Source organism: Anthonomus grandis, chromosome 12 (genome assembly GCF_022605725.1).
Source record: "Anthonomus grandis grandis chromosome 12, icAntGran1.3, whole genome shotgun sequence".
Lineage (NCBI taxonomy): Eukaryota > Metazoa > Arthropoda > Insecta > Coleoptera > Curculionidae > Anthonomus > Anthonomus grandis.
This window is the reverse complement of record NC_065557.1, coordinates 21,687,194-21,714,266: the sequence shown is the minus strand read 5'-3', so window position 1 is coordinate 21,714,266 and position 27,073 is coordinate 21,687,194. Positions and strand designations below refer to the sequence as shown.

The window sequence follows — 27,073 nt, the reverse complement described above, 5'->3', positions numbered from 1 at the left end:
TTTCATTTTAATTTTTAATGCTAGTCTTTGACCCCCCTGTATCTTTTTTTTAGCCAAATATTAAAATAGTCTTTTAAAGTGGTCCTTCCTTTAAAATAAAAGCAAAACTAACCAATAAATAAAGGCTACTAAAAGGGAGTAATCGGTAATTATGTTAGGGCTTATAAACATAGTTTTTCACATGAAATTAAAAATATGTCAAAAACGGTTACACTTAGGTATAGGACATTATACACAAAATATACCTAGAATTTCACGTGGAAGCCAAAAATGTAAAAATATACAGGGTGTTCCATTTAAAATAACGAAGTTGATACATACTTCCGGTATAACCGGAAGTGTCACAACTGTCAAAATATTTTAGTTGTGTAGCCCCCATCGACTGTGCCATGTTGCCAAATTTTCAAAATTTTTGAAAAATTAGTTTCCGAGATATCGATCGCGTCTATTCGTCGTGAGACACCCTGTATAATACTCCTCTGTAAGTTTTAAGAGAGGTACATGTTTGGTTTGTTTTTGTTTACGATTTAAATTTATTTTTGAACAGGCTTAATATAATTAAAATGTTTTTCATTCAGGCAGCAATATGCATTTCGGCATGTTTTTTACATAAGTACGTTGTTTATGTTAATCAAATTCACTCGTAATTTTTCACCTACTTTGCTGTTATTTATTTATTTATTTATTTACATCACTCAACAGAGAAACTCCAATAACAACATGAAATCATCTTATCAAAATAAAATTATTATAGATCTGATAAATTATTAATAAATATATAAAAAAGAAGAAAACAAGATTATATAAACTAAGCGAATTCTTTTAATTTCGGCTAGGCTACAGTTAAATATATCGCAATGATTCTGTATAGAGTTGTATGTATTTCAGGCTCTACGTATAGGCGAAAATTTTGTAATCTTGGTTCGAGGTGTTGAAAGGTAAAATGTTTGAGAACTGCGAGCTGATAGCCGAGGAGTGTGTAAATTTAGAAGTTGCCAAATTTCTGGCGAGTCAATTACGCCATTAATTAATTTATGTAAGAACTGTAAATCTGCCAAATCCCTTCTTTCCTGTAAGGATTTTACCTGAAATCTTTCAAGCAAACGATCATGTGAGAACCGATTTCCGGGTATACTCTTTCGCATTTAAACCAAAGGAATTTATGAAATTTTCGCTGTATATTTTCAAGTTCTTGAATATGGTTCTGATAGTATGGCGACCAGACTTGGGAAGAATATTCCGAAATTGAACAAACATAGGTAAAGTACAGGAGTTTAATGCTAGAGATATTCTCAAAGAAAGGAGAGTTCCTGACAACAAAACCCAGCATTTTATAACTTCTTTTTATGATATCTTCGATATGAAAACTAAATGAAAGTGAGCTATCAAAAATGACTCCCAAGTTTTTGAAGTGGGTTGATCTTGGTAGTATCACATTATCAATTTTCTATTGGTAAGTAACACTGTTCTTTTTTAAGGAGTGGGAGACCACACAGCATTTAGAGGCAAGTTGTTATTCTAGCATCATCCATTCACTGAGTTAATGGCTGCTTGGAGTTTAATGCAGTCCTCAAAAGTATCAACTCTACAATATAGTTTTTTATCATCACAGTATAATAATCTGTTTACTTCTAGGTCCTTAGAAATGGTATTAATAAATGAGTTAAAAAATGAAGGTCCCAATATGGATCCTTGTGGTACGCCTGAAGAAGCGACTATTAAATTCTAATAAGATCATTAAAATTCTACAGTAAGGGTAATATTAGTCCGCCATCGACGAGCCTCCTTCTAAATGATAGTTTATTTTAAAAATCGATATTTTATACAGAATTTTAATTAATGTTATAAAATAATTTATTCTCGTCATCTTTTCTTTGTGGATTTTTTTAAAGCATTGACATGTTTTACAAGAATTTAATTGACACTCTCTTTGAATCTAATTAATTTTGATCTATTTGATTTTTGTCTCTACATTTAGATGTTATCTAAATATTACATTTCTTAAATGTCCTAAAAAAGTATTTTATTTATTTGTAATACAATGCTTAGAACATTGAATGCTAAGAATAAGCCTAGCTGCAAACAATAGACGAGGTTGTTTGAGTTCACCATCTCTCAGACAATGATGTCAAATCAACTTTCCAATTTTTCATTCAATATATAATTTTCTTAATCCACTACTTATTTTTTTAATGTGTTATATTTTGTAACAGGTAAAAAGTGTACTCTTTATAAGTTTCGCTTATTTGCTGAGTAATAATATATTCTTTGAGAGTAATCAACACATTTTTCAGAATAAAAAAAAGATTCATGACAAAAAAGTTAATAAAAAAAGCAACTTGGCAACGTAGAATATCTCTATGTTTACAATGCACGTTGCCACTTTGTGTTGTTTTTCTAGATATTTTTTCATATCTGTAAAGCTAGCGCCCGATCGATATCTAGAAACCAAAAGATATAGAACGCAGCATATTATGTCGTTTGCCAGCAACATATTTATAGTCTGCGCCCACTGTTATTTAATCGATATAGCGCCCGTATCTCCTGAAATTCTCAAGGAATGTTATATTTTGTTGTCCAGCTATTAATAATCAATAACTAAGTTGATTTATAGTAGTTATAGAGCTCTACAAATTAAAGTTTTTTTGTGAAAATTACCTAAAAAGTCGAATGTTAAAGAAATGAGAAAGGCTCCCAAAGGATCTGATTTAATCTTTTTTCTATAATAAATATCTAAACGCATTTGAGATGGTTGCAAACCTCTACAAACAAAAGTTCTTTGGTAAAAAATTATTGAATTGCTAGATGTTAAAAAATATAAAGGGCTATGTAACTCCTAACGACTATAAAGAAAAGATTTATCCATGTCCTTTGGCAGTTATAGCCATTTATTACATCTAACTCAATAATTTTTAATCAAAAAACTTTCGTTTGTAGAGATTTGCAACCACCTCAAATCCGTTTACATATTTATTATATATTAAAAAAAAATGTTTAATTTAAATCCTTTTGGAAGTTAACCTTTTATTTAATTTCCGTAGTTTGTCGCGGTTTATACCCACTATAAACCGATTTAGTTATCCATTGTTAATATCTAGACAAAAAATTATTAAAACTCCTTTGGAATTCCAGGAGATAGGGGCATTATATTGATTAAATATTAATGGGCGCCCGACTAGAAATATGTTGCTGGCAAACGACACATGCTGCGTTCTCGATTTTGGTTACTGGATATCGACCAGACACTACCTTTACTTGATGCACACATTAATTTTGCAGCATTTACGAGATTTCTAAAAACTATTGCTTACAATTAAATTCTATGAAATCAGCATTTATGCTGTTTGGGGGCAAGGGTAGCCGTAAGAGTTTTTTACAGTATTACAGGGACCTAATTCATATCAATAACGAGCGTATAAAATACGTGAAGCACTGCAAGAGCTTGGGTTTGATTCTGGATAGTGACTTGCGATTCCCGCAGCACGTAAATTCATGTATTCAAAGAGGATTTTTAAACCTTAAAAATATTTATACACATCGTTACGTTTTAAATAGAAAAACAAAAATTCTACTGTGTGATTCGCTGGTCCTATCACAGCTTAATCATTGCGATGCAGTGTATGGTCCATGCTTGAGAACTGCTGAAGAGAGTAGAATCCAGAAACTCCAAAATGCGTGCCTTAGATTAATAAAACAACCAAGATATAGATAATAAAGCAACCCCATAAAACACAACCTTAAGGAAACCAGGTGGTTGACTATGCACAACAGAAAGATTTTTCACGCATCTTCAATGTTTTTTAAAATAATTAATTTAAGATCTCCACCTTACTTATATAATAAAATAAAGTTTCGCACAGATGTTTACAATATTAATACCCGGTATAAAGGAAGGCTAACACCTCCGCTTCACTCAACTGAAACTTATAAAAGATCATTTTCTTATCAAATTTCAAAAATTATAAATAGCTGCCAAACTAATACCGAAAACATTTTTAGCTTATATTCTTTAAAAAAATACATTTTTAAGAAATTACTGCAGGAACAATAAAGCATAATTTAGTGGTTGTTTCGTTTCTTTTTTTTTCTTTTTTATTTTTGTACTTTTTTTCTCTATTCCGATGATGACAACAAAAACAATTAATGCAATAGGCTATATATTATGATATACATACATATAAGAGACTGTATCTTTTGCTTTGTGATGTGTTTTGTTTATGGGGTTTAATTTGTTTCTTTTTCCTTGTGTAGGCATATATGCTGTCACATTTTCTTTTTTTGTTGGTTGATGTACTCTTTATAATTTATAGCGTTTATATTATTCCTATTTTGAAACTAAGTATAGTATAGATAATTAGGTTAGATGGAAGAACAGGCATTTAGATATCTGAATCTTTGTGCGCTGAATCTCGCCTTTAAACTATTAACCTTGTGATTATTGTATTTTTTTTCCTAAATAAAAAGACCTTTATTATTATTATTATTATTATTATTATTATTATTATTATTATTTTGGGCTAGTAATAAGCAATAAAGTTGCTAGATTATAATATTCTTAATTACACATTTTTATTAATATTTTGTCATCCAGTACTTAATACATAGGTACTTCACAAATATGCCATCTTTTATAATATTATAACCTAGAAGGATAACTCGCCTGTGAAAGGAACGATTTGATTTTGCTTTTTTTCAATATATGTGACTTCTTTATTATTTTTCAGCAAAAAGGAAGTTTTTAGTCTTAATATTAATTAAAAAAACGTACTGAAACCATTCAAAACATCCATTTAATACTAAAGGCTGGTTCATAAATTCCGTACGGTAAGCACTAAGAAGTAAAGCGCATGAAATGGTGCAATTTCATTTCTTGCGTCATACTTCTTACGGAATCGTAAGTGATCGACAATGTTCGCCAATATAACCAACCAAACGGTAGGCTAGTAGGGATTTCAGAGAGGAAAATATTCAAAAAGAGAGATAGGACGTATTTTGCTACATGTTTTTACTTCTTACGTTTCTATATTATGAATTCGCACAATCCTTCCTGCATGGAGCTTACTTCTGTGTTATTTCTTCCTGCATATCGTACGGAATTTGTGAACCCACCTTAATACTGTACGAAATGCGCACCATCCAAAAGTAAACAATGAGCGCAGTTGACAAATACCTTTATCGCGAGAATATGTCTAGGAAAAATCTACAGCGTTGCCACTATGTGTGGAAACTTGGTGATTTAAAGAGTCCAAATTAAAAATATTAATAATTATTATTAGTGTTTAGTGTAAATTTAGTATGAAATAGTTTTGGTTATTAAACGAGTTTCACTGTTTCTTTTGCTTTGTAATAAAGAATGAAAGTCAGTTTCTGCCAATTATAATAATTTATTATATCACTTTATTTTCTTCTGTTAAAATTGAGTAATTACTTGCAACATGGAATACTAAGCATGTTTATCAACAAAATATCCCCTCTGGCCCCCTGCGTAGATGTTGCTCTCAATCCAAAGCAGCCAATGTTTATTCTAGTGTATTCAATGTTCTAAGATACAATGTCTACTAAAGAGTAAATAAATTTGATGTAAGGAAACTGCTTTAGATATTTATGCCATAATTTATCTTTAAATAAAAAGTTAATGTAATTTTGTAAACTACTATTTAGGTTCTTCTTACCTAGACCAAAGTTGAATACTGAATAAAATACTGTATTTTATTCAGTAAACTTTGCCTAGACTATCCTCGAAATACGTATAAAAGAATCGTCAACGTTTAAAACATAAATTGTTTTACCTAAAAGCTGTTAGGAATAACTATAAATAAAAATAATCATAAGAATAATCTTTATTCAAGTATACATATACATATATATATATATATATATATATATATATATATATATATATATATATATATATATATATATATATATACATATGCATATAATGAAATAAATAATTTTATTAATTTTCTAGGAAACAGATAATTATCAAATTAATAATTGTTCAACGGTTTGTTCGTTGAAAATTTAAGGGACATAATAATATTATTGATACTCAAATTCATTGTCTAATTAGAACAACCAGGTAGCTATGGGGGGAAAAAAAGACAGACGTGAAAAGATATAAAAAGACGTGTTCAACATTATCAAAGACGACTCGAAGAAATAAAATAAAAACCTGAACAAAACCATGAAAGCTAACGTAAGGAGAAAAAATAAGAAGATGCTCTGAAAGGAGAAAATGCCCGTCCTCATTGTCTCTATATCGTGCTGGAAACTTACTTATCATCAAGTAGGGAATATACATCCCTACCGAGTTCATCCGCAATAACTTTTGAGATTAAGCTATTGTCTAACATCCGAAAAAAATTCGACATTTCAATTATCACCTTGGTTCGTTAAAAAATGCCCGATTGTGTGGAAATTTTTGAGTATACTGCGGATGTCTGGCTAAATATAGTTAGAATTATTGAAAAAATGCTGAGCAATGGAGCTATATCTCAAAAATAGACCTACATCCTCCTAAAAGAAAAAAAAAGTGCATTAAAATAAAGGCTTAAACAAGCCCTTTACTTAATGATTTTTTAAATGTTTTTATCAAGTTTTTGTAATGATTAGCTTATACGGGAAAGGAATAAAATAGGGCGAAACAGTAAACATCTATTCGTATACTTTTTAATAATCACTATTATTAATCATTAATGATAATAAAAAATTATATAAATTACAGGAACATTGTTAATAAAATTCTAAAAACACAGAAATATTTTAACTTAAAGGTCAAATATTGTTTATTGCTGTTATCATCTACTTCTTGAATTATTTATAGGAAGTCTGCCTAATGAACAGCTCTATACTTATTAATACTTAATGTATGTGCGGTCTTATCGGATAATTTATTTCTCTATAAATATTTCTAAAGGCGTTGGCGCTGGTCTAATTAAATTTATTGTATAAAGTAATAAATTACGTCGGGGATATAGGAGTAAGGGAATACCTAAATGAACACATTTTCATTAAACCAAATTAATTTATACATGCAATATGAGATACAATTTATTAATTAAATTTAAGTTCACCATAATCTATATCGTCTTGGTTTATCTAAACGGTGTGCATTGATATAATAAAGTCACTTATATTTCAGATACTCAGAAGTATTTCAGGTATATAAAGCCATTTATTCTAAGCATTTGAAAGATTTTTTATTTTATTTAAGGCTGTTAAAGTAATGTTTATCTTCTAGATATTTAATATGCCATAATTTTGACTCACCCTTGGGATCTCAAAAATATTACAGAAGTAATAGGAAAAAATTGCTCTCGTCAAACTTAAATATAAATTCTTACTTTTAGAGACGCGTATTTTTTTCAAGTTAATTCCACTAAAAGGCGTGGATGCAAGGCTTTTATACCACCGGTAAATGTATTTTTTCATCAACCTAAGAAATCTAGTGAATAAATGTTAAATAAAAACATTATAACTAAATTTATTTTATTATTTTATGGAATCAGTAATTTTTGACTCCGTAGTTACGGGTTTCTGACATTTTTATTGTCATTTTAGCAAAGTTGAATGTCTACATTATTATATTTAGTAGAACCATCTTCATTTTCTTTATCGCTTAGAACCATATTTGAAGTTATTGTCTTCACAATTTCATCATCCATTAAAATTTCTCATTATAATCGTAAATAAAAACATTATAACGGCATAAGGAATAAAACCATCTTTTCATCGACAAACTATATTTATTAAACTTCCGTTAAATTTTAAATAATTTTTTCGCTTCGACGCGCACTTACTCCTGACATAAATTTTCTGCCTCAAATACTGTTAACAAAAGATATAAGAAATAAATACAAAAGTATCGTCCTTTTAAGAATAATACACAAAATAATAATGTCAGTCTTTATTGGTTCAAAATTTAATTTGATTCGAATTTAAAAATAGTTTTAAATTAGTCGATTTTAATATACTGTTTAATAATTTTCACGACCTGCGAACGTAATGTTTGGCATAAAACTTAAAATATGTCAAAAAATACCTGATTTAAATATAGGATATTATTTATGTTACCGAAACTATCAAAACATTTTAGTTGTGATTTGCCGAAAGATGCTGCGAAATTTCCAATATTTTTCTAGTTTTCCTAAAATCCATAGATGCAATTCCCAGGGGGAATTATTCTGTATAGTGAGCCATAATTTTTTTTGTCCTCATATTAAATAAAGTCTTTAATTTAATAAGAAATATTCACAAAATGCATTACTATATTGTAAAAAAAAATTATGGCAAAAAAATTACGAGATAGATTATAAAAAATAACAGTTGTTCACGTTTATTAAAACATAAAATAAATTTTAAATATATTTAAATTTTATGTGTAAACTTAATTAAATGAGAAACTTTGTTGTATAAAGAGCAAACTTTAAAAGTTATAAATTATTATTATATTATTATATATAGAAACAAAAGGGTATAGTACATGCATAAGGATCAAAAAGAACTTAATAAAACCACCAAGTTACCAATATTATAAATGAAATAACTGTCAACAAGTTAGCAATGAAAGAGTCAATAAGTAAACATTATATCAGCAAAAACGTACAAAATTCACAAATGTATTACTATATTATAAAGAGAAAATAATTGACATTTATATAATAAAAATTAACAGTTATACATGCTTGTTAAAATATTAAACAAAAAATAAAAATTCTTCCAAATTCTATAATGTATAAACTATAACAACTTAATTTAATGAGGAACTTTGTTGAATAAAGAGCAAGGTTTACAAAATATAATTTATGTAGGGAGTGTCAAAAGGTTATAGTAAATGTACAAAGGCCATAAAATAATTATAAAATCACCAAGGAGTTACTTCTGTCAATTCACTAGTAGTGTTCCTTAGTAAATATTGTAAATTTAATAACTACCAACAAATTAGTAATAAAAGAGGCAATTAGTAAATATGTTAAAAGTAAAATTTACAGAAGTTTCCATTTTTCTATTTGCCTTTAAAAATTTTAGACTCTAAGATTTGTGTAGTATCCAGATACTGCTGAAATTGCTCTTGTCTTAGGTTTGGTGTAAGTTTTGATATTGAGGCTCTCAAGTTTGTACAGAAACAAGATGAATTCTGGTCAATATGAAGCTTCACTAGGTAATTTAGTTTAGCATTCAATGTCTGAGAGCAGATTTTGAAGTATTATTTTTTTAAATCATTCAAAAAAAATAAAATCTGGGTGCAATTTTTAACTTTCAATCCATCAGCTGTCCATTAGCTGTTTGTATTCTGTTGTCGTACAAAATATCCTACCAAATATCATTTGAGGCACATTACGTTAAGTATAATATTTTTTTACTACGATAGAGCTAAATTATTAATTAAAGCGCTTAGTTTAACCCAAGCAGTTTATCATTAAATTAAGCTTAAATTTACACCTCTGGTGGGGTCATTTGTTATAAAGACCATGCTAACATACCTTGTATTAAGCCTGATAGGTTAACCGAAGGTATGGCAAAAGTGGTCTAAGGCAAATGGTTTAAGACCCACCCTTGAATTGGACTTGAATGAATGTGGAGTTAAAAAATTTTTACATGCATAGAATTGTTTATTACTGAGATTTTCATGGTTTCAAGGCTTAAGAATCTGAAATCATATATTAAACATATTGGGCCTGTTAAAAAACAAGGCAATCTGTGTCTTTTGCTATTCACAGATTTAACGCAACAGCTTCTTCTTAGAATCCATTTCTCACTTTTGTTGTTTACATTTGCACTTGTCACTTTCAGAAAAGAAGTTTATTGGAATAATTATTTATGCAAATGCAATCTGGCCAATGTATATATTCGATTCAAAGTTTTTACTGTTTAAATCTCAGTTCTTTGACATTAATATAATTAACAGTTTTTGTAACAAATCAATTTTGTTAAGATTTTTCGCAAAATTCGAGTTTTTCGCAAGTTAGTTTTTTGACAGAAATAAAAAGAAAGCCTGTGCAAGCTAAAGAACTATAATAATTTTCTCATTTCATATGACATAATTTGATGCTTGACAGTCCTGCAGCCTCGGTAAAAGCCGTAGTTTAAGTAGTTTTGTATTCTTGCCTATCTAAATATCGAGGAATAGAAGCTTTCTAGGGTTCCGTTAATCATCCAAGCTTTCAAGGCCTTGTTCCTAACTCCCATCTATCAACTTTCGATCTACCACGACATAATCATGTGACATTATGATTGTCAAACATGGCCCGCAATTCAAATCTTGAATCCTTGTTGAAACACTCATAAGTCATTACCCACAATAAAAAATATACATTGTCAAAGCAATAAAAAAAATGAGATACATTAAAACTACGTTTGTTTACAAATACACTAATATATAATTATAAAAAAGTTTATCTTATATTAAAAAGTATTAACTTTTTATATAAAAAATATAGAAAGTTCTAAATAAAGACACTTTGAATAACTTTAAACAAGGTGAAATGTAAACCTTAAAAAAATATTAATATTATACATTTTTCTTATATAATTAAAAAATTCTTTACATAGAATTTTTGTCCGAATTCCTTTCGTAGCTGTAGATTCAATAGCGATACAATTTAGGATAAATGAATTTTTGATAAGCAATTTTAAATCATTTTAAATTAATTACGTAATCTAATTTAATTTTGTACATATAGTAGCGCTCAGACTTCTGACAGCCGTTTATGAAAACCGAAAATATTCCGCAAAAACCTATCTCGCGGCATGCATTGTTAAACAGTGGTCGGGTATAACGAGTTTTCTGATAGAAATGCAGACATATCTTGATTAAATGATTTGGCTATACAAATTTATAGTATATTTTTATTTTATATATAATATATAGATATCCATTAATATTTCTAAATAATTTTAATGCAGTTAAACATATACAGGACAGTTTTATTATTATACTGTAACTATGGGAATTTAATTTTTAGCATTATAGATTCAGAATTTAACTATATTACACATTATCGCCGAGTTCAAAAACTTATTATTTAAATTAATTAACTTATTTAAATTATTGTATTCTTTTTAGTAGTTTTTTATATACGCGTACTTTTCATTAGTTTTATTTTATTTAACATATCTTTATATTTCATGAATTAAGAGAATCAAGGATCGCTTAACTATCTTACCATGCAATTAATATTATTTGTATATAATATAATTATATTAATTGGTCAATTGAAAATGTGCTTTTCTTTACGCCCTCTACTTATGCCATATTTTGTCCTACTATTATTATGCAAAGTTTCAATTTATTCGATACAAAAATTAGATGGATTATTTTGGGCCTTGAAGAAAGGCACAATAAAGAAAAAATAAAAACTACATATAGTGATGGTATTCAGATTAAGTAGTTTTTTTATTTACCCCAATATAGTTTTGTTTGTGCAGCAAGTTATATAATACAGTAATGTTCGGATATAAAAAACCTTAAAAAATCATTGAAATTGGTTCGTTTTATTCGAAGTTCGTTAAAACCAGTAAAACATAAATTATATGCACATATCTTGTGTACTAATATACAAAATAAATAAAAGTAAAACCAATTGATAAATAATAATGTACTTCTTAAATAAAAAAATATATATGTATATAGACATATATACTACCAAAAACTAATATGTGTATATTTAATGAGAAATTAAACATTAATATATTGTTAATCGAAAACGCAAATAAAAAAATCACAACACCTAAATTTATTTTATGGAATCAGTAATTTTTGACTACGTAGTTACGGGTTTCTGACATTTTTATTGTCATTTTGGCAAAGTTGAATGTCTGCATTATTATATTTAGTAGAACCATCTTCATTTTCTTTATCGCTTAGAACCATATTTGAAGTTATTGTCTTCACAATTTCATCATCCAATAAAATTTCTCATGTAACCATATCATTGTCGATTTCCGCATATTCGCTAAAATTGAAATTAAGAATTTTTTCCTTAATTTATTCTTCTACCAAATTTTTCATCAGGTTGCGACTCTTCTAACGGATGCTTTTTAAATCATTCAGTGGTATGTCATCATCTGACTCATATTCAAACTTATTTCTGGAGAATACCCTATGGTTAAACAACAAACTTCTTGCCTTGTCATATGAACAACATTTATGGAACCTTGATAGTCTATAAATTTTTGTTTGTATCCATTAATTATTATTAAAATTTTCATAAGAACAATTTAAAGAATGTATTACGCCTTGGCCATAGGCTGAAGTTTTGAACTTATATTTGCCGCTGTGAATACCGCACAAAAAGTTCGTTATAAAAGGAAAAAAATTTAGATTGGCAAAAACGAAAGTTTGCTATAAAAGGGTTCGTTATAGGCGTTATAGACTTTACTATACAGGGTGGCCATTTGAAAACGAAACAGAGCCTATTTTGGGTCCCTCAGAACATTTGCGAAAAAATCCTCGGACCCGTCAATTTTTGATTCAAGGGGGAACCATTTTTTTGCTAGTTTCGCCCCCCTGAGGACAAAGCCCTAGCGGGGGTGACAAGGGCCCCCAAAATTTTAAATGGAACGGGGGGTCAAGTGATACTAGGTTGAGTGATTATAACCCTAAAGTTTTAAATCGTTACTATTTGCCTAGTCGATACAGGGGCTAATAAAAGTTACAAAAACATGTCAACATTTTGTATGAAAAAAATGCTTGTAAATTTAACAGTTAAATAAATACAAAAATTTTTGTTCTCCTACATTGTGAACCGTACTTTCTGTTTTTTTTTAATACTCGTAGGTATCTATGCCAATTCTGCAAGAGAACTCTTGGTTATTGTTGAGACTGTTATTATAGCAACATTTTGAAGTTTAATAGTGGTTGTCATTTACTGCTGTCAGATCATAGTGTGTCAAACAAATAGCTCTTTAAAATTAGTTAGTTACAACATTGAGTGTGATAATGGTTTATTCACTTGCTGAAGGAGTTGAAATAATTTCTCTTTTCTTTGCGAACAATGAAAATGCTAATAGAACTGCCCAACTCTTTAACACACTACAACACCCTAATCGACAGGTCCATCGCAAGTACATTTTGGAATTGGTTCAAAAATTTAGGGAAACTGGGTACGTGGCTAATAAAAAGCGCGAAATGGATAATCCAGTGGTAAATGAAGCTTCAGAAGTAGCTATTTTAGGCCATATTGTGCAAAATCCTACACTGAGCACAAGGAAGTTATCAACCGTGTCTGGTATTAAGAGAAGCAGCATTCAGAAGATATTAAAAAAAAACAAGTTTCATCCGTACAAAATGCATCTCGTACAAGAACTAAACGAAGACGATTTTGATAGGCGAGTACAATTTTGTGAAACTATATCTGAACAAGCCGCCAATGATCCACACTTTCTATTTAATGTATGTTTTTCTGACGAATGCTCCTTTTTCCTAAACGGTACTGTAAATCGTCACAACTGTCGCTATTGGGCTGATTCAAATCCCAGAATATTTCGTGAGGTGCATACACAACATCCTGAAAAATTAAATGTTTGGGCTGGCATCTTTGGTAAACATATCGTAGGCCCCTTTTTTTTACCTGGCAATTTAACAGGAGAGATGTACCTGGAGTTATTAGAAAATACAATTCATCCAGCATTAGTGGAGATAATAACAACGAGTACTTGGAAAATCGTCTAGTATTTCAGCAAGATGGGGCGCCACCCCACTATGCTGCAAGGGTTCGTCAATATTTGGACCAAACGTTTCCAAGACAATGGATTGGAAGAAGAGGAGCTATTGAATGGCCTCCTCGTTCCCCGGACTGAAGCCCGTTAGATTTTTTTTTATGGGGCCATTTAAAAACTAAAATTTATGCTAGTCAGCCAACATCGCTACACCATTTGCGACAAAGAATAATTGATGAATGTCGTCAAATCACCCCAGAAATTTTGCCAAATGTACGGGAAAGGTTTGAACAAAACCTGTATTATTGTATGGAATGTATCGACTAGGCAAATAATAACGATTTAAAACTTTAGGGTTATAATCCATATAAAAATACCTTCAAAATAAGGTATCACTCGACCCTCAAATGACCACCCTGTATATATATCTACTTATGTGCATATGTTCTATTCTATAAAAATTTAAATAAAATTTACGTTCTACTAGGGCCTCTAGATGATTATCATCTGTTACCAATAAGTTACTAACTTTCGTTTATAGTAAATTATAATATATATAAAAGTGACGGACACTTAGGGAGAGGTACAACAATGTTGCAGTTGGAACAAACAGCCTGAAGTTTATAAAAAGAAATTTATTAATCTAAAAAAAAATTTAGTTGAGACCAAAATGCAAACTTGTCTCAACTAACCCAATGGACTGTTCTGAATATCCCAACTAAAGGTCTATTATTGCATAGTAATGTATTAATAATTCTACAGTTGGAACAAAAAAGCTTGAATTTTATTGAAGGAAATTTAATAATTTAAAAAGAAAACTTAGTTAGGGCAAAAATAGAAATTTGGTTCAACTAACCTAACTAATTTTCCGAAATATCTCAACTAAAGGTCTATTACTGCTTAGTAATGTATTAATAATTCTACAGTTGGGATAAACAAGCTTAAATTTTTTGAACGGAAATTTGTTAATTTAAAAATAAGACTTAGTTGGGGCAAACATTTGAATTTATCCCAACATAACTAACTATTTGAATTATAAGTCTTTTACGAAGAACAATTTGAATTAAGTCTTTTACTGCTTGTAAATAATAACTTTAAAGTTAGGAAAAATAGGGTAGATTTTTATTCTCAACAAATTCTAAATTTGAAAGTAAAATTTAGGTATAGGTTAAAAATTTAAATTTTGTCCCAATTAGCCTGACTAACTATTCGGATTATAATAACTAAATGTCTATTACTGAATTAAGAAGTCTATTACAAAAGAAAGGTTAGTAGGTGTCTAGAGAGTAACAGATAAAACAGGTTAACGCACTTACAGACTTAATTCAAATCTTAACAATACACAATATTGATTTATCCAAACTGGCATTTCCATCCTATGACTTTGCTTCTGCAATGTCCAGAAAGTTTAAAGGAGCTCAACAAAAAATATAAAATGTAGGTCATTATATTCTATATATGCCCTGCCAGGCACACCGCACAAATAATGCCGTTGAGCATAGCTGCTCAGCAAGTCCAATTATAGCAGATACATTTAACATATTGGCGGACGTGTACGTATTTTTTAGTTCTAGCACAAAAAGAGCAGAACGCCTTCAATCTAAATTAGTGGATATTGAAAACGGTATTGGATTAAAAAATGTATCCAAAACGAGATGGACAGCCAAAGCTGAAAGATTAAAAGCTGTAAATACGTCGTAGGAGGAACCCAGTGTTAAAGTCCTTGATGACATAATTTGTGATCGTTTGAACGACTCTAAAAAATTGAGATTAAAAAAGCATTTTAAATTATTCGACTTTCTTATTTGTCTTAGTTTTAAAAAGAAAATATTCTTTATAAGATGAAAGTTGTAACCAAAACTCTCGAAAAGAAAGAATTAAATATAATAGATGCTTTAAACATTATTTTATCCACCACAGCTACATTAAGAGTGCTCCAAGTCAATAATTAATAATTAAGGCTAAGCTGAAGAAATAGATACTGACAACGATTAAGAATTTATTAAATACCACAGAATGCGAGTACGGACAAAAAGGCTAGACGACTGTAGGCGCTTTGCTGCCAATTATAATTTCAATATTTTCTACAGAAAGGAATGCTTTGCCGTGATTGATGTCTTAAATGAATTTTTAAACGGCAATTTGAAAATGGTTACCAAACCAATTTTAGCTATTACTAATGTTTTTATATTTCCATTAAATAAAAATCGTCTTATGATTCAAAACGTACAGGCATTATAACGAAAGAAGCACTTTCTCCCAATGAAAGCCCAAAATCTTCAAACACAGTTTTTAGAACAGCTTTAAAGAAGTTTTCTTTGATATTTGGAACGAGAAACATATTGATACAACGGCCAAAGCTATGGAGATAGCGGTTCAATATACAACTCATATATCAACTGATACTACTGCTGGATATTCAGTGACAGCTAATAAAAGAAGTTTAAGTATTTTAAAACATATTAAGAAATTTTCAAGATTCACTATGGGAGATAAAAAGCTTGACCAGCTACTCTGTTGTAAGGCTAATAAGGATATTTTGGATAACATAGAACTCGACTCTATTGTCAGCAAATGGGCGCAACTTAAATACCGACGAAATAAGTTGGTTTAAAACTGAAAATATTTTAAATTTTAAAGAAATAAATTTACTTAGATACTAAAAGTTAAAACTTCTAACAAAATTCCTTTTATTTTTTTAATGATATCATAGTTAAATAAATGATACAAAGGACTTAAATTTTACTAGATTTTTCTTACTTGGCCACAAGAGTTTTTTAACTGGTATATACTATCTATAAAAAAATTAGGTATTAGAAATTTTTGGTTGGAAAAATAATGGCTTTAAGTTGGGACTTTTTAGTAGTTTTCCCCCACAAAAAAAGTCTCTAGGGACGTCTCTGTATATAACTAAAAATATAGATCTTCTATAAATATTTTAGGTCTTATATCCTTTAATAAAATATTATTATTTTACTGATATTAAACCACTGGGCATCGAAGAGAATAAACATTTTGTGCTTAATAAGGTTTTAAAAAATGCTCGTACAAGTCTGGGCGCTAATATGCAAACTTATATAAATTTATAACTGGTATTAAAAAAATCAATATTTTTCTAAAATAATATTTTTTACCAACAATACTTCTTATCACCAGTAAAAGTAGAAAAAAATTATTGTGAATATTATATCACCCAGGCAAGTTGTTCCGCAATTGACCTTCGTCGAACCCCACATTTTCCTATCGGCTATATACGTTATAACAGATAAATGAATGTGTAGGACAAAGACAGAGCGAGAATTAGACGATGAAACCGCTGTCGGCTTACTGCGCTTTGTTTCGATTCGTTCGTCCCCGGTTCCTTCTGTCGTCTCGTCTGGCAGTTTAGTGAGTTTGGTCGGTGACGTCGCGTCTTTTTGTCTACAAAATTGTGATTTTGTCGGCTTATACTAAAAATTTAGGATTTTGTTGTGACGTTATGGAAGAAGCAACATTTAGAGATAAAAATGAATCGATAACCGTGCAGTTTATTCAAAAAAATCAGAGTATTATCCCGAATGTAATAAAAGGCAAGAGTCCCCCACGACCATATCTAAACTTATATAAAATGTTCAGTGTAGGACCAAAGAGGTTTAAATGTCATATAGACAATATATATGAGAAGGCGTCGTGGTTGTGCGGTTGTGATGTACTTAATGCTTTATTTTGCTTTCCTTGCTTAGTTTTTTCAGGTTACGAAGAAACAGATAAACATTGGACAGAAACGGGTATTAGTAAATTATATAATCTAGAAATAAAGCTTAAAAAACACGAATCTAAGCGAAGTCACATACAATGTGAGCTACTCTTATCTGATATTAATTATACACCTGCTTCTGATACACTGAAATCGAGTTCTTGGAAATCACGTCAAAAATCAAATAGCCAAATAACTGAAAATCGTTCTATATTATTTGCACTTATATGTTCTATTAGATTTTCCGAGATATTTAAAGAATTATCAAGCCAAACTCAAATAGATCCTTCAAGTAAAATAGAACTTATAATCAAGCATTACTTACAAGAAAACTGTCATAATATAAAAGCCCCATCGTTCACTTCTCAGTCAGTACAAGATGATATTTTTGATGCCTTTTATAATGTGTATACGGATGAAATTAGAAAACAAGTTTCCGAAGCCAAATTTGTAGCTCTTCAATGTGAGGAAATTTATTATGATTCAACTAAACGGTCATTTTTATTAATAAAAGTAAGATTTGAACGAAGTAGCAAAATTTATGAACGGTTCTGGAATATCTTATTGATTTTAAGCTGGGATGCTGATAAGATTGCTGCATCAATAAAAAAAGAATTAAGAACACTTAGCATTTCGGCAAGTAAACTTATAAGTCAAAGTTATGAAGGATCTACACATCTATGCAATCAAATCATGGATATACAAAAGATTATACAACAAGACTTTCCATTCGCATTTTACGTACATAGCTATACACATCAACTCCACGACATTTTACTTAAAAGCATATGTATTAAAAAAAACGTCACTTACTTTTTTGCTAATTTACAAGGAATTTCAGATTTTTTCTTAGAATCACCAGAACGAATTTGTGCGCTAAATAAAATAGTGAAAAAATGGTATTCAACTCCACACACCAATTGGGACTTTAATAACCAAGCTTTAAGGCTTATATTAGAAAATACTACACTTTTAAAAGAATGTTTGGAAACAATATTGGATGAAACACTTGATGATTATAAAACCATAAATCAATGTCAGACTCTACTGGGTTATTTTAATAATGAGGAGTTTAATTCATGGCTTCAGTTTTTTGGCCGTATCCTGACTCCTTTGGAAATTCTTTCAAAGCAATTTAGAAATCTGGAAATAAACAAGGATTTTGAAAAATGCATAAGTGATTTTGAGGATGCTATAACAAAGATCAATAGCCTAAATGATCCAAATCAAAATAGTTCCTTTTCGGGCATAGAAACAGAAATATGCGATAACCTTATCAAAAAGACAAAAGAACGTTTTCAGTTTTTAAGTCATCTCACTGCTTCAAAATTATTTCATTCGAGCAAATTTAGTGAATACGAGAACAGGTTCCCAGCTTCTGATTTCAAGAAAATTATGGAAGCTTATACATTTTTCGATAAAAGCAAACTTCATGCTGAATTAACCGTCATTTACGGCAAAGAAGACTTTTATCGAGTCAGCACTTTAGCAATTTTGCAATTAATTGAAGATAGGGGTTTGACAAAGTGTTTCAGTGAAACAGTCACTTTAATAAAGTTAATTTGTACCATTCCTATACCTTGCTTTGAGAATGAACGTTCCGTTTATCCACGAAAGCTAGACAAACACTTTTTTAAATATAGCAATTCACTTAAAGATTTAAATCGGTTGCAAGTAAGTGTCATATTAACTCTGGAGGAAGATATGTTAATTCATATTCCCGACATTAATAATCGCGTGTTGGATACTTTTGCTGACTTTCCAAACAGAAGACAATATTTTACCTATTAAAATTAGGGACATACTACCTAGGTAAGTACATACGATGAGTAATTTAAAAATATATAGTAGGCTTATTCCTATAATTTCTTAAATAATGTTTTTAGATATAGCGTTTTTTTTTTTCATATACTTATACTTACTTTTTTATGATAAAGTGAGGAACGGAATTGCCTCCACCAGTGTATATATAATTTTTACCTGGATCAAACTTTACAGCTTATTTTAGATTTCTTTTTTTAAATAAAAAGTTAGCTCCACTTATTTTATCTTAAAATGCGTATATATGGTTTCAAAACTGCTCTAAAAATATAGGAGCTTACATAAATAATACAGTTTTATATGTTAATTTTGCGGATTGAGCCGCACATCTAAAGTTACATTGACACCATTCTAGCCTGTCAAGAATTTAATATATTTTTTGAATATTCTGTATATTTTCAATTAAACATATCGAAATTATAGAAGAAACGAAATTTCAAAATGTTCAATTTTTATTATAATGCTTAATTTCAACGCTTTTACTTTATTTTTTTACTTGACAAAAGCTTTTATTTCTGTTTTATCTGAAACTTTATGTAGTTTAATAATTAATCTAAAAACAAACAATTAGGTGGAGTTTGAAAGCATATTTACATTATATCATAATATATTGGGTGTACTTTTAAACTTACTACCTGTATTATTTAGTTATGGAGTTAAACATTGTAAAAAAATTAAGGCTCCTACTTCATCCCCCAGGAACCAAATAGACCCCATAACAAATATTATAAGCCTAAGCAAGAGCTGGAGTATTATTTTTTTTTTAATTTGGTCAATTTTTATCACTTCTGTGATTTTTATTTGATTAATATGGTTTAAAGATCAATGGCAACAAAACTAAAATCATAGTTGATGAGAAAATGATTCCATGGCTTAATAATTTAGTTATGTGGATTTTAGCTACCGACCAGTGTTCCAAAAGCACATTCTGTTCACGTTCAGCTATGATCCAACTTAAAAAATTGTGAAAAGACAAACATAAGCAAAGCTAGTAAAGTATAACAGGTAAAAGAAATGAAACTTGTTTATTAGTCGTTATTTGATCTGATTATGGACTCCGTATAAATGTGTTTCAGATGCTGGTGTAGAATGCTAAAAATAGCATGGTCAAAAAACAAATATGTCAGTCCTAAACGAGGTAAAAGACTAAATACTTAAGGGTATTTGTTTCAAAGAAAAAGTTTAGTTTAATAAAGCGGGTATGGCAATTTTGCACTATGCAGCAGTTATTCGAAAATGGCTTGGTAATCTCCTATCTTTCCTGGAAGTTGGATCGGAAAGCCACAGGGCCCATTTTATCTCAACTTATAATCAGAGTTGCGATTATTTTGCTACCTAATAACTATAATTATTAAATAACTATACTATTATATAACTATAATTATTATTTTTTATAATAACTCTAATAATAAACTCTTCATTCCTCCTCTGCATCCGAATCGTCGATAATAATTTCACCGAATAGTTTTTGTACTAGCTCTAATTTATGTAGCATTGCCTTACTGCTATAACCAACTAATCCATATAATTATTAGCTATGATTGGGGTGAAGCAAACTAAATGGTTTTAGAGACAATGTGCCTAATTAATTTGCTTATCCCAATGTAGACATAGCATTATGCCAAGATACTTGCTATTCTCTATGTTTGAGTTTTAAGGTTTTATTAAAGCACCTTTAGGTCTAAATATTTAAAAAGTGCGGCAAAACGTAATCGATTAAAAGACCTTTAAAACTATAGCGCCAAGTGATGGGCACCCATTATCATTTTTTACACTAAAGCCCCAACAGGCCTTAAGTGGGAGGTTTAGTTTTATGCAATTTTTGCTGAAAATTACGCCTCATAATTTATATTAACCCTCAATATCATTAATCATGAGATACGGGATTTTTCTAATACTATTTGTAATAACATGAGAATTGAGCGAATTTGAGATTCAGAGCATGGTGTTCTGTTTTTCAAAGCTTAGATCTAATTTGGTCGAAGTTGAATTTTTCCTGCTTTTGTGCTATTTTGTATGTTCTAGTTTTTAAACATTAATTTGTTAACATTCTTTTAAAATTCATAAATGCACAATATTCAAATTCATTCAAAGATATCAATCATTAAAGAACATTGTTTAATTTTAATATTAATATTTAAATATGTGTCCTTCAGTTCATATTTTTTTTTTAATTATTAAAAAGTGAATACAACATTTTCATCGCTATTTCATTGCTATTGCTACTTCTGCATTATATTTGCGTATATTTTTAAGAAAAATACATTTGGGTATACATTTCACCAGCATTATAAAAACAAACCATATGCACCTATAATAGAGAATTTATGCGCTAACTTTGTAATACGGTTTTCTGTTTAAGTAGGTGATTAGTTTATAAAAAATGTTTTGATGTCGATGCTCGCGGGATGTTTTTCATAAATATTTGGAAACGCTTAAGTAGGTCGTAAACATAAGTACTAGTCCTGTTTATGCTATTTAAAAACTAAAATTGCATTTCAGTCTCTGGAAAAATAAGAACTGAAAATATCAATCTGGTGAGATTGCGATCCTTAATATTCTTTTATAAAATAACTCAATTTTATTAACACAGGTAAGTCTCTTTATTTTTTAAATTAATAAAGAAAAAGTAAGCCTGTTTGGAAAAATATTATATTATCTAAATTATGTTAAACATTCTTATCTCAATTAAATGTGTCACAATTTTATAATAAAATTAAAATCATTTTTTTCTAATTTTATCTGACCAACAAGTATTAAATAATCTAAACTGAAGAATATTAAATAGGAAGGCAAATATTTGGTGAATGATATTTGTCCAACCAAATAGCAGCCTAGAAATTATATATTAAAAAAAAAATGTTTAATTAATTTTAAATATGTTAAAGTCTACTATTCTTCTCACATGAACGCATTAAAAAAATATATCAAGATACATTTTTGCAATACTTCCGTATATACTGTATAAGCAAAGAGTTTATATTTACATTTTTAAGTTAAATTGAACTTTAACTGGAATTCATTTATTTAGAGTTTCCAAATAATTTTCTGTTTGAGAAAAATGTATAAGAATTAAATAAGGCCATAAAATCTTACGAAATTAGAAATAAAATAGAATTGAAATAATTTATTAAGAAACAATAAGAAATTTTTTTTTTCCAAAATTCCTTGTTGATATTCAAAAAATAATGAATCAAATACTATATTTTTCTCAATTTTACTTGCCTATTTCTGCTTAAGAATGATTCCTTTACTTGATATCAGAGAAAGAGTGTGTCATCAGAAAGTAAAACAATCTGTAATTTGTCAGTCAATTGGTTTTAAAAAAGTAGCCTTTGTTTCTTCTCACTGCTTAGTGCTATATGAGAGAAGCTTTGAACGAAAATATGTATCCCCACCCCTTGGTTTTTTTGGAAAACTATGAATTTAATTTTCCGGCTAAACTGTCGTACAGAAAAATTTTTAGATCAAAAAGTTAAGCTGATTAAATTCTCTATAATTTACATTCAGAGACAAAGCTATATGATTCACAAAGATGATGTTACAGAGAACACAGGTTAATTGTAAAAATGTATTCATTTCAAAAACTGCATATTGAGCAAAATATTTAAAGCCAAATTCACCGCAATTGAGTAACTCCAAATTTACAAAAAAAAGTTAAAAGAAAAACAAATTATTTTGGTTACAAAAAATTAATATAAATGCATGGATTTTTAAAATCTATAGACCTTTTTGGATGTCAGATTTACTGTATACACTAAATTTATACAAATATTTGCATTTTTCGAACAACACGCTAAGATAATTAAGTTCTCTATATATTACATTCTAAAACAAAGCTATATAATGAATGAAGAGACAGACGAAGTTTATTAAAGAAAATATTTTAAACCAAACAGTAATTTAGTAAATGTTGAAAAAAAATATTTTGGTGACAATGTAGCAAAAATAACGGCTGCATGGATTTTTTAAACTTCCAGACCTTGTCGAATGCTAGATTGACTGCAATAAAACGTAGCTAATTTAATACAAATAATTGCATATTTTATTTATTTCTTACAATTATTACTCTACTATAGTCGTCGCGGCAAAGAGATAGAGTAATAAAAGTGCGTAAATAACATGTATTTAGATTCACAGATTTTCGGCCTAGTTAGACTAGCGGAGGCTGCTTGTATTTTGATTTGACTAAATATTTTTTTATATAAGTAGAAATTTAATTAGTCGCTTAGAAATTTAAAATTATTTGGTTTTCTAAAACAGTAAAGTTTTACAATGTATAATGGTTTATTAAGAAATAATTGTATCTTTTTCATGAAGCCAGAAAGATAAGTTTTTAAATAAAATTAAAGAATAATGGCGACAAACAAAAAGGTAATTGATTAAATTGATAATTTCAGATAAATATGTAAATGTTTTAAAACAGGAGATACCTAGTAAATTTTTATTCCTATCTCTTGTGATACGATGACCGTACCAAGACTTTTTGAAATATATTATTTTCAAATTTGAATTATATTATTTAAAGCCCTCTAATTATAAACATAACCAGAAATCAAAAATTAATAAATTAATAAAATCCAGACATATAAAAAACTTTATATTTATTAAAAGACCTCATTATAAAAAATAAAATTTATATGACCATAATTATTAATATGTACCTTAAACATTAGTTACTATCAAAATCAGAAGATGATGAGCCTGCAATTTCATTTAGTGGCTCTGCTTGAACTTCCATCATTGCATCCATAGTCCACATTCGCTGCTCTTTTTTAAGAACATGACCTATTGTCCTATTCAAATTTTCAGCAGTAACATTATTTAAAGCTTCGTCAAATATAGGTCTAAGATCATAAAATTTAAATGTAGTTTCCTTTCGACTTCATTTTTAATCTGATCCCATATCAGCTCTATCGGATTAAGCTCGTAATGTTAAGGAGAAAGTTCTAAAACAGTCCGAACTTCATCAACCACATATCCTTGTCCTGAGCTCGATTCTTCTTGACCAAATTTAAAAATTCGACTTTTATTATGCCCTGTTCGTACCAAATGTCTTTGCGGTTAGATAGCAACGACAACTTGGAATATCGGCCTTCTTAGTTGCTCTTATGAGATTTTTTTAAATCTTACCGCTGCGATACGAGGTATTATGCAATTTTCCTTAAAAAGAAGAGTTTTTTTAAACCATTTTTCAAAAATCTCTGCATTTATCTCCTCATGGTAGGCCCCAGTTTTTTTCGATTCGAATATCAGTAAACTTTAGTTGGAACCGATATGGAGGACTATGACGCGCTTTCCTTTTCCTGTTGGTTGTCAAGCCAGTAGATATTTTTTTTAACAAAAGCTTCTCTCGAAATAGGTACGGTGGTACCTTGTGATTGTTTTTTTAACATATTACAAGGAACATCAGCCATACTCTGTTTCGAAATAATTCTTCTCAAATCACTTACAATTAACTGCAAAATTATGAACTAAATTCATAACCCATTTCGTTCGACTAAATTTATAAGGATCCTAGGCCAAAAGGTACTGCCCCATGCGGGCGTGATCACTCTGTTCGACGAGACGACTATAAATACCTTCGTTTAATAGTTTCCAAATGTATACCATTTTAGCCATTTGTGTTTAGATCAAACCGAGCGGTAGCAATTTTCTCTCAGAATTCATCCTTCATAGTACATCATCTGCCGCATGAGCCTCGTAGGCACCTCCAAAGAAAGAAAAATCAATGTGTTTGTATATCAGGTAATTTTGATGCGTTTTTACCTCGACTAGTTATCATTCATCAGAGATTATTTTTGCGTATGAAATCAGTGCTGCTTTTCTCAAGTTGATATTTCTGCTCTTTCAGATACCTGGATGATTGGGATGTAGTTCAAATTATAGGGTCCACAAAAATGAGTGTGAGTTCTGTCTCAATTTATTTTCAAAATCAATAAACATTCTACGACCCACTTTCGAAAGACAAAAAAATAATTAAGAAGAGCTCAAATTGCTTTATTTAAAACTTATCTTCTTAGACCTATCTTGTGCCGAGGATAGAGTATCATAATAGTGCTTTTTTTCTATGAAGGAAATTTCTTATACGGACTTTAAAATGCATATTTAAATAAAGCCAAATGTTCTTTTATTCTCTAACTACAGAATTTTTCATGAATATCTCTTTTTTAGGCCGACGTAAAACAGCAACGACACCAAAGTCCACGCCTTAGCAGACCAAAGGAAGTCCGACGTACCCGCAGCGACCTGGGTGGTCAACAAATGCCCGCTTGTTATGAGCAAAGACAAACCGCAGGCCGCCTATTGTGTAGTATGGAGTCCTCGAAGCGACCACTTAGTCCTCGTAAACGGCCACCCGAAGGCTACCCAAACGTTATTTTGCGCAGTAAACATAATCATGATAGGCGATCAAACGGACTAGGCTTAAGACGGTCTCTAAGTCAACCGATAGATATTGATAAAATTTCGGCGGAAACGGTTGTTAAGTCTCCAAGTAAGTTCCAAGAAATTATGAATGAAAATTTCAATTTACAGGTAAACCTCGATTATCCGTCAGGGGTCGGGACCAGGGTGCGGCGGATATGAGAAAAAGACGGAAAATAGAAAAAAATACAAATTTATTTAAACAAACTAAAAACAACTTGCGAACAAAAAAATGAATAAACAAACCTATATAAAAATAATATTAAGTCATAAACATTATGGTTTTTTTTTTATCTGTGATTTTTTTGGCTTGGAAATGTTTCTTTCTTGCAAGGTGGCGTATTTTCCTCAATAACACTAGTTGAAATAGTTTTGCTTCTTCTTGATTTTCATACCATTGTATAATTTTTGTTACCATATCCTCAGCTTCCAAATGGCTTATGCTATCTTCTGGATTATCTGGTAAGTCATCTTCACAATCTTCATGATCAGTGGCTTCTAAAGGTTTTAAAACGTGGTTAATTAATTCGTCGTCTGGTAAAATATCATACATATCCTACATCCTGTTTGTCAATATCTAACCAATTAGAAACATGAAAAGTCATTTTCTGAGATGTCTTCGAATCCAGGAAGATTTGAAAATGTTTGCTTTATGGATGAAATATTAGGTGTGGGATTTTCTTTCTGATTGAGACCTGTATTCAACATGTCGGTAGGCAACAATTTATTCCAACTTTTATTCAAGATATCTGCGGGTATACTGTTCCAAGATTCAGAGGCAATATATATTGGCATCTTTTATGAAAAATATTTTCCAATATTGTTTTTGTCCATATCCGTCTCGGAAATAAGTCCTTGAATAAAAGCCTTTCGATATCTTCTCTTGAAACTTTCAATAACCCCTTGGTTCATAGGCTGAATGGCTGAATCGTATTTGCAGACAAAAAGTGACAAGTTATTTTATCATATTCGGACTTTAACTCTTCAATAGGATGAGTTGGCGCATTATCCATTAAAAGCATAGCTTCTTCGGGAAGATTATTTTCACGTAAGTATTTTTTAACTTCAGGAAGAAGATTTTTAAACCAATCTATACATATCTCTTAACTCATCCATGCACTTTTTCAGGCTCTATATTTCACAGGCAATAATCCCAAATCCATGTTTTTAAAGGCACGAGGTTTTTTTGCTTTTCCAATGATTACAAGCGAAAGCCTATGATCACCCCTAGCATTTGCACAAACCATAATCGTTACGCGTTTCTTTTGAACCTTATATCCAGGTACTGACGTCTCAGAAGATGAAGCTAATGTCGTTTGAGGAAGTACCTTCCAATTTAAGCCTGTTTCATTGCAGTTGTAAACTTGATTTCTTTGTAGACCACGCTTTTTAATTTCCTCCCGAAGCTTTTTAACATAATCTACCACA

General features: G+C 29.8%; 1 protein-coding gene across 2 annotated transcripts in view; it reads left to right on the top strand.

The window, feature by feature from the left end:
- The window catches only part of LOC126743130 (uncharacterized), an 802,914-nt gene that overhangs the window by 754,313 nt on the left and 21,528 nt on the right, over positions 1-27,073 (top strand). For both annotated transcript variants that reach the window (XM_050450098.1, XM_050450100.1), the window contains one exon: positions 25,394-25,715. In XM_050450098.1, coding sequence (XP_050306055.1) covers positions 25,394-25,715 — 322 coding nt within the window. The remainder of the gene's footprint in view (positions 1-25,393; positions 25,716-27,073) is intronic.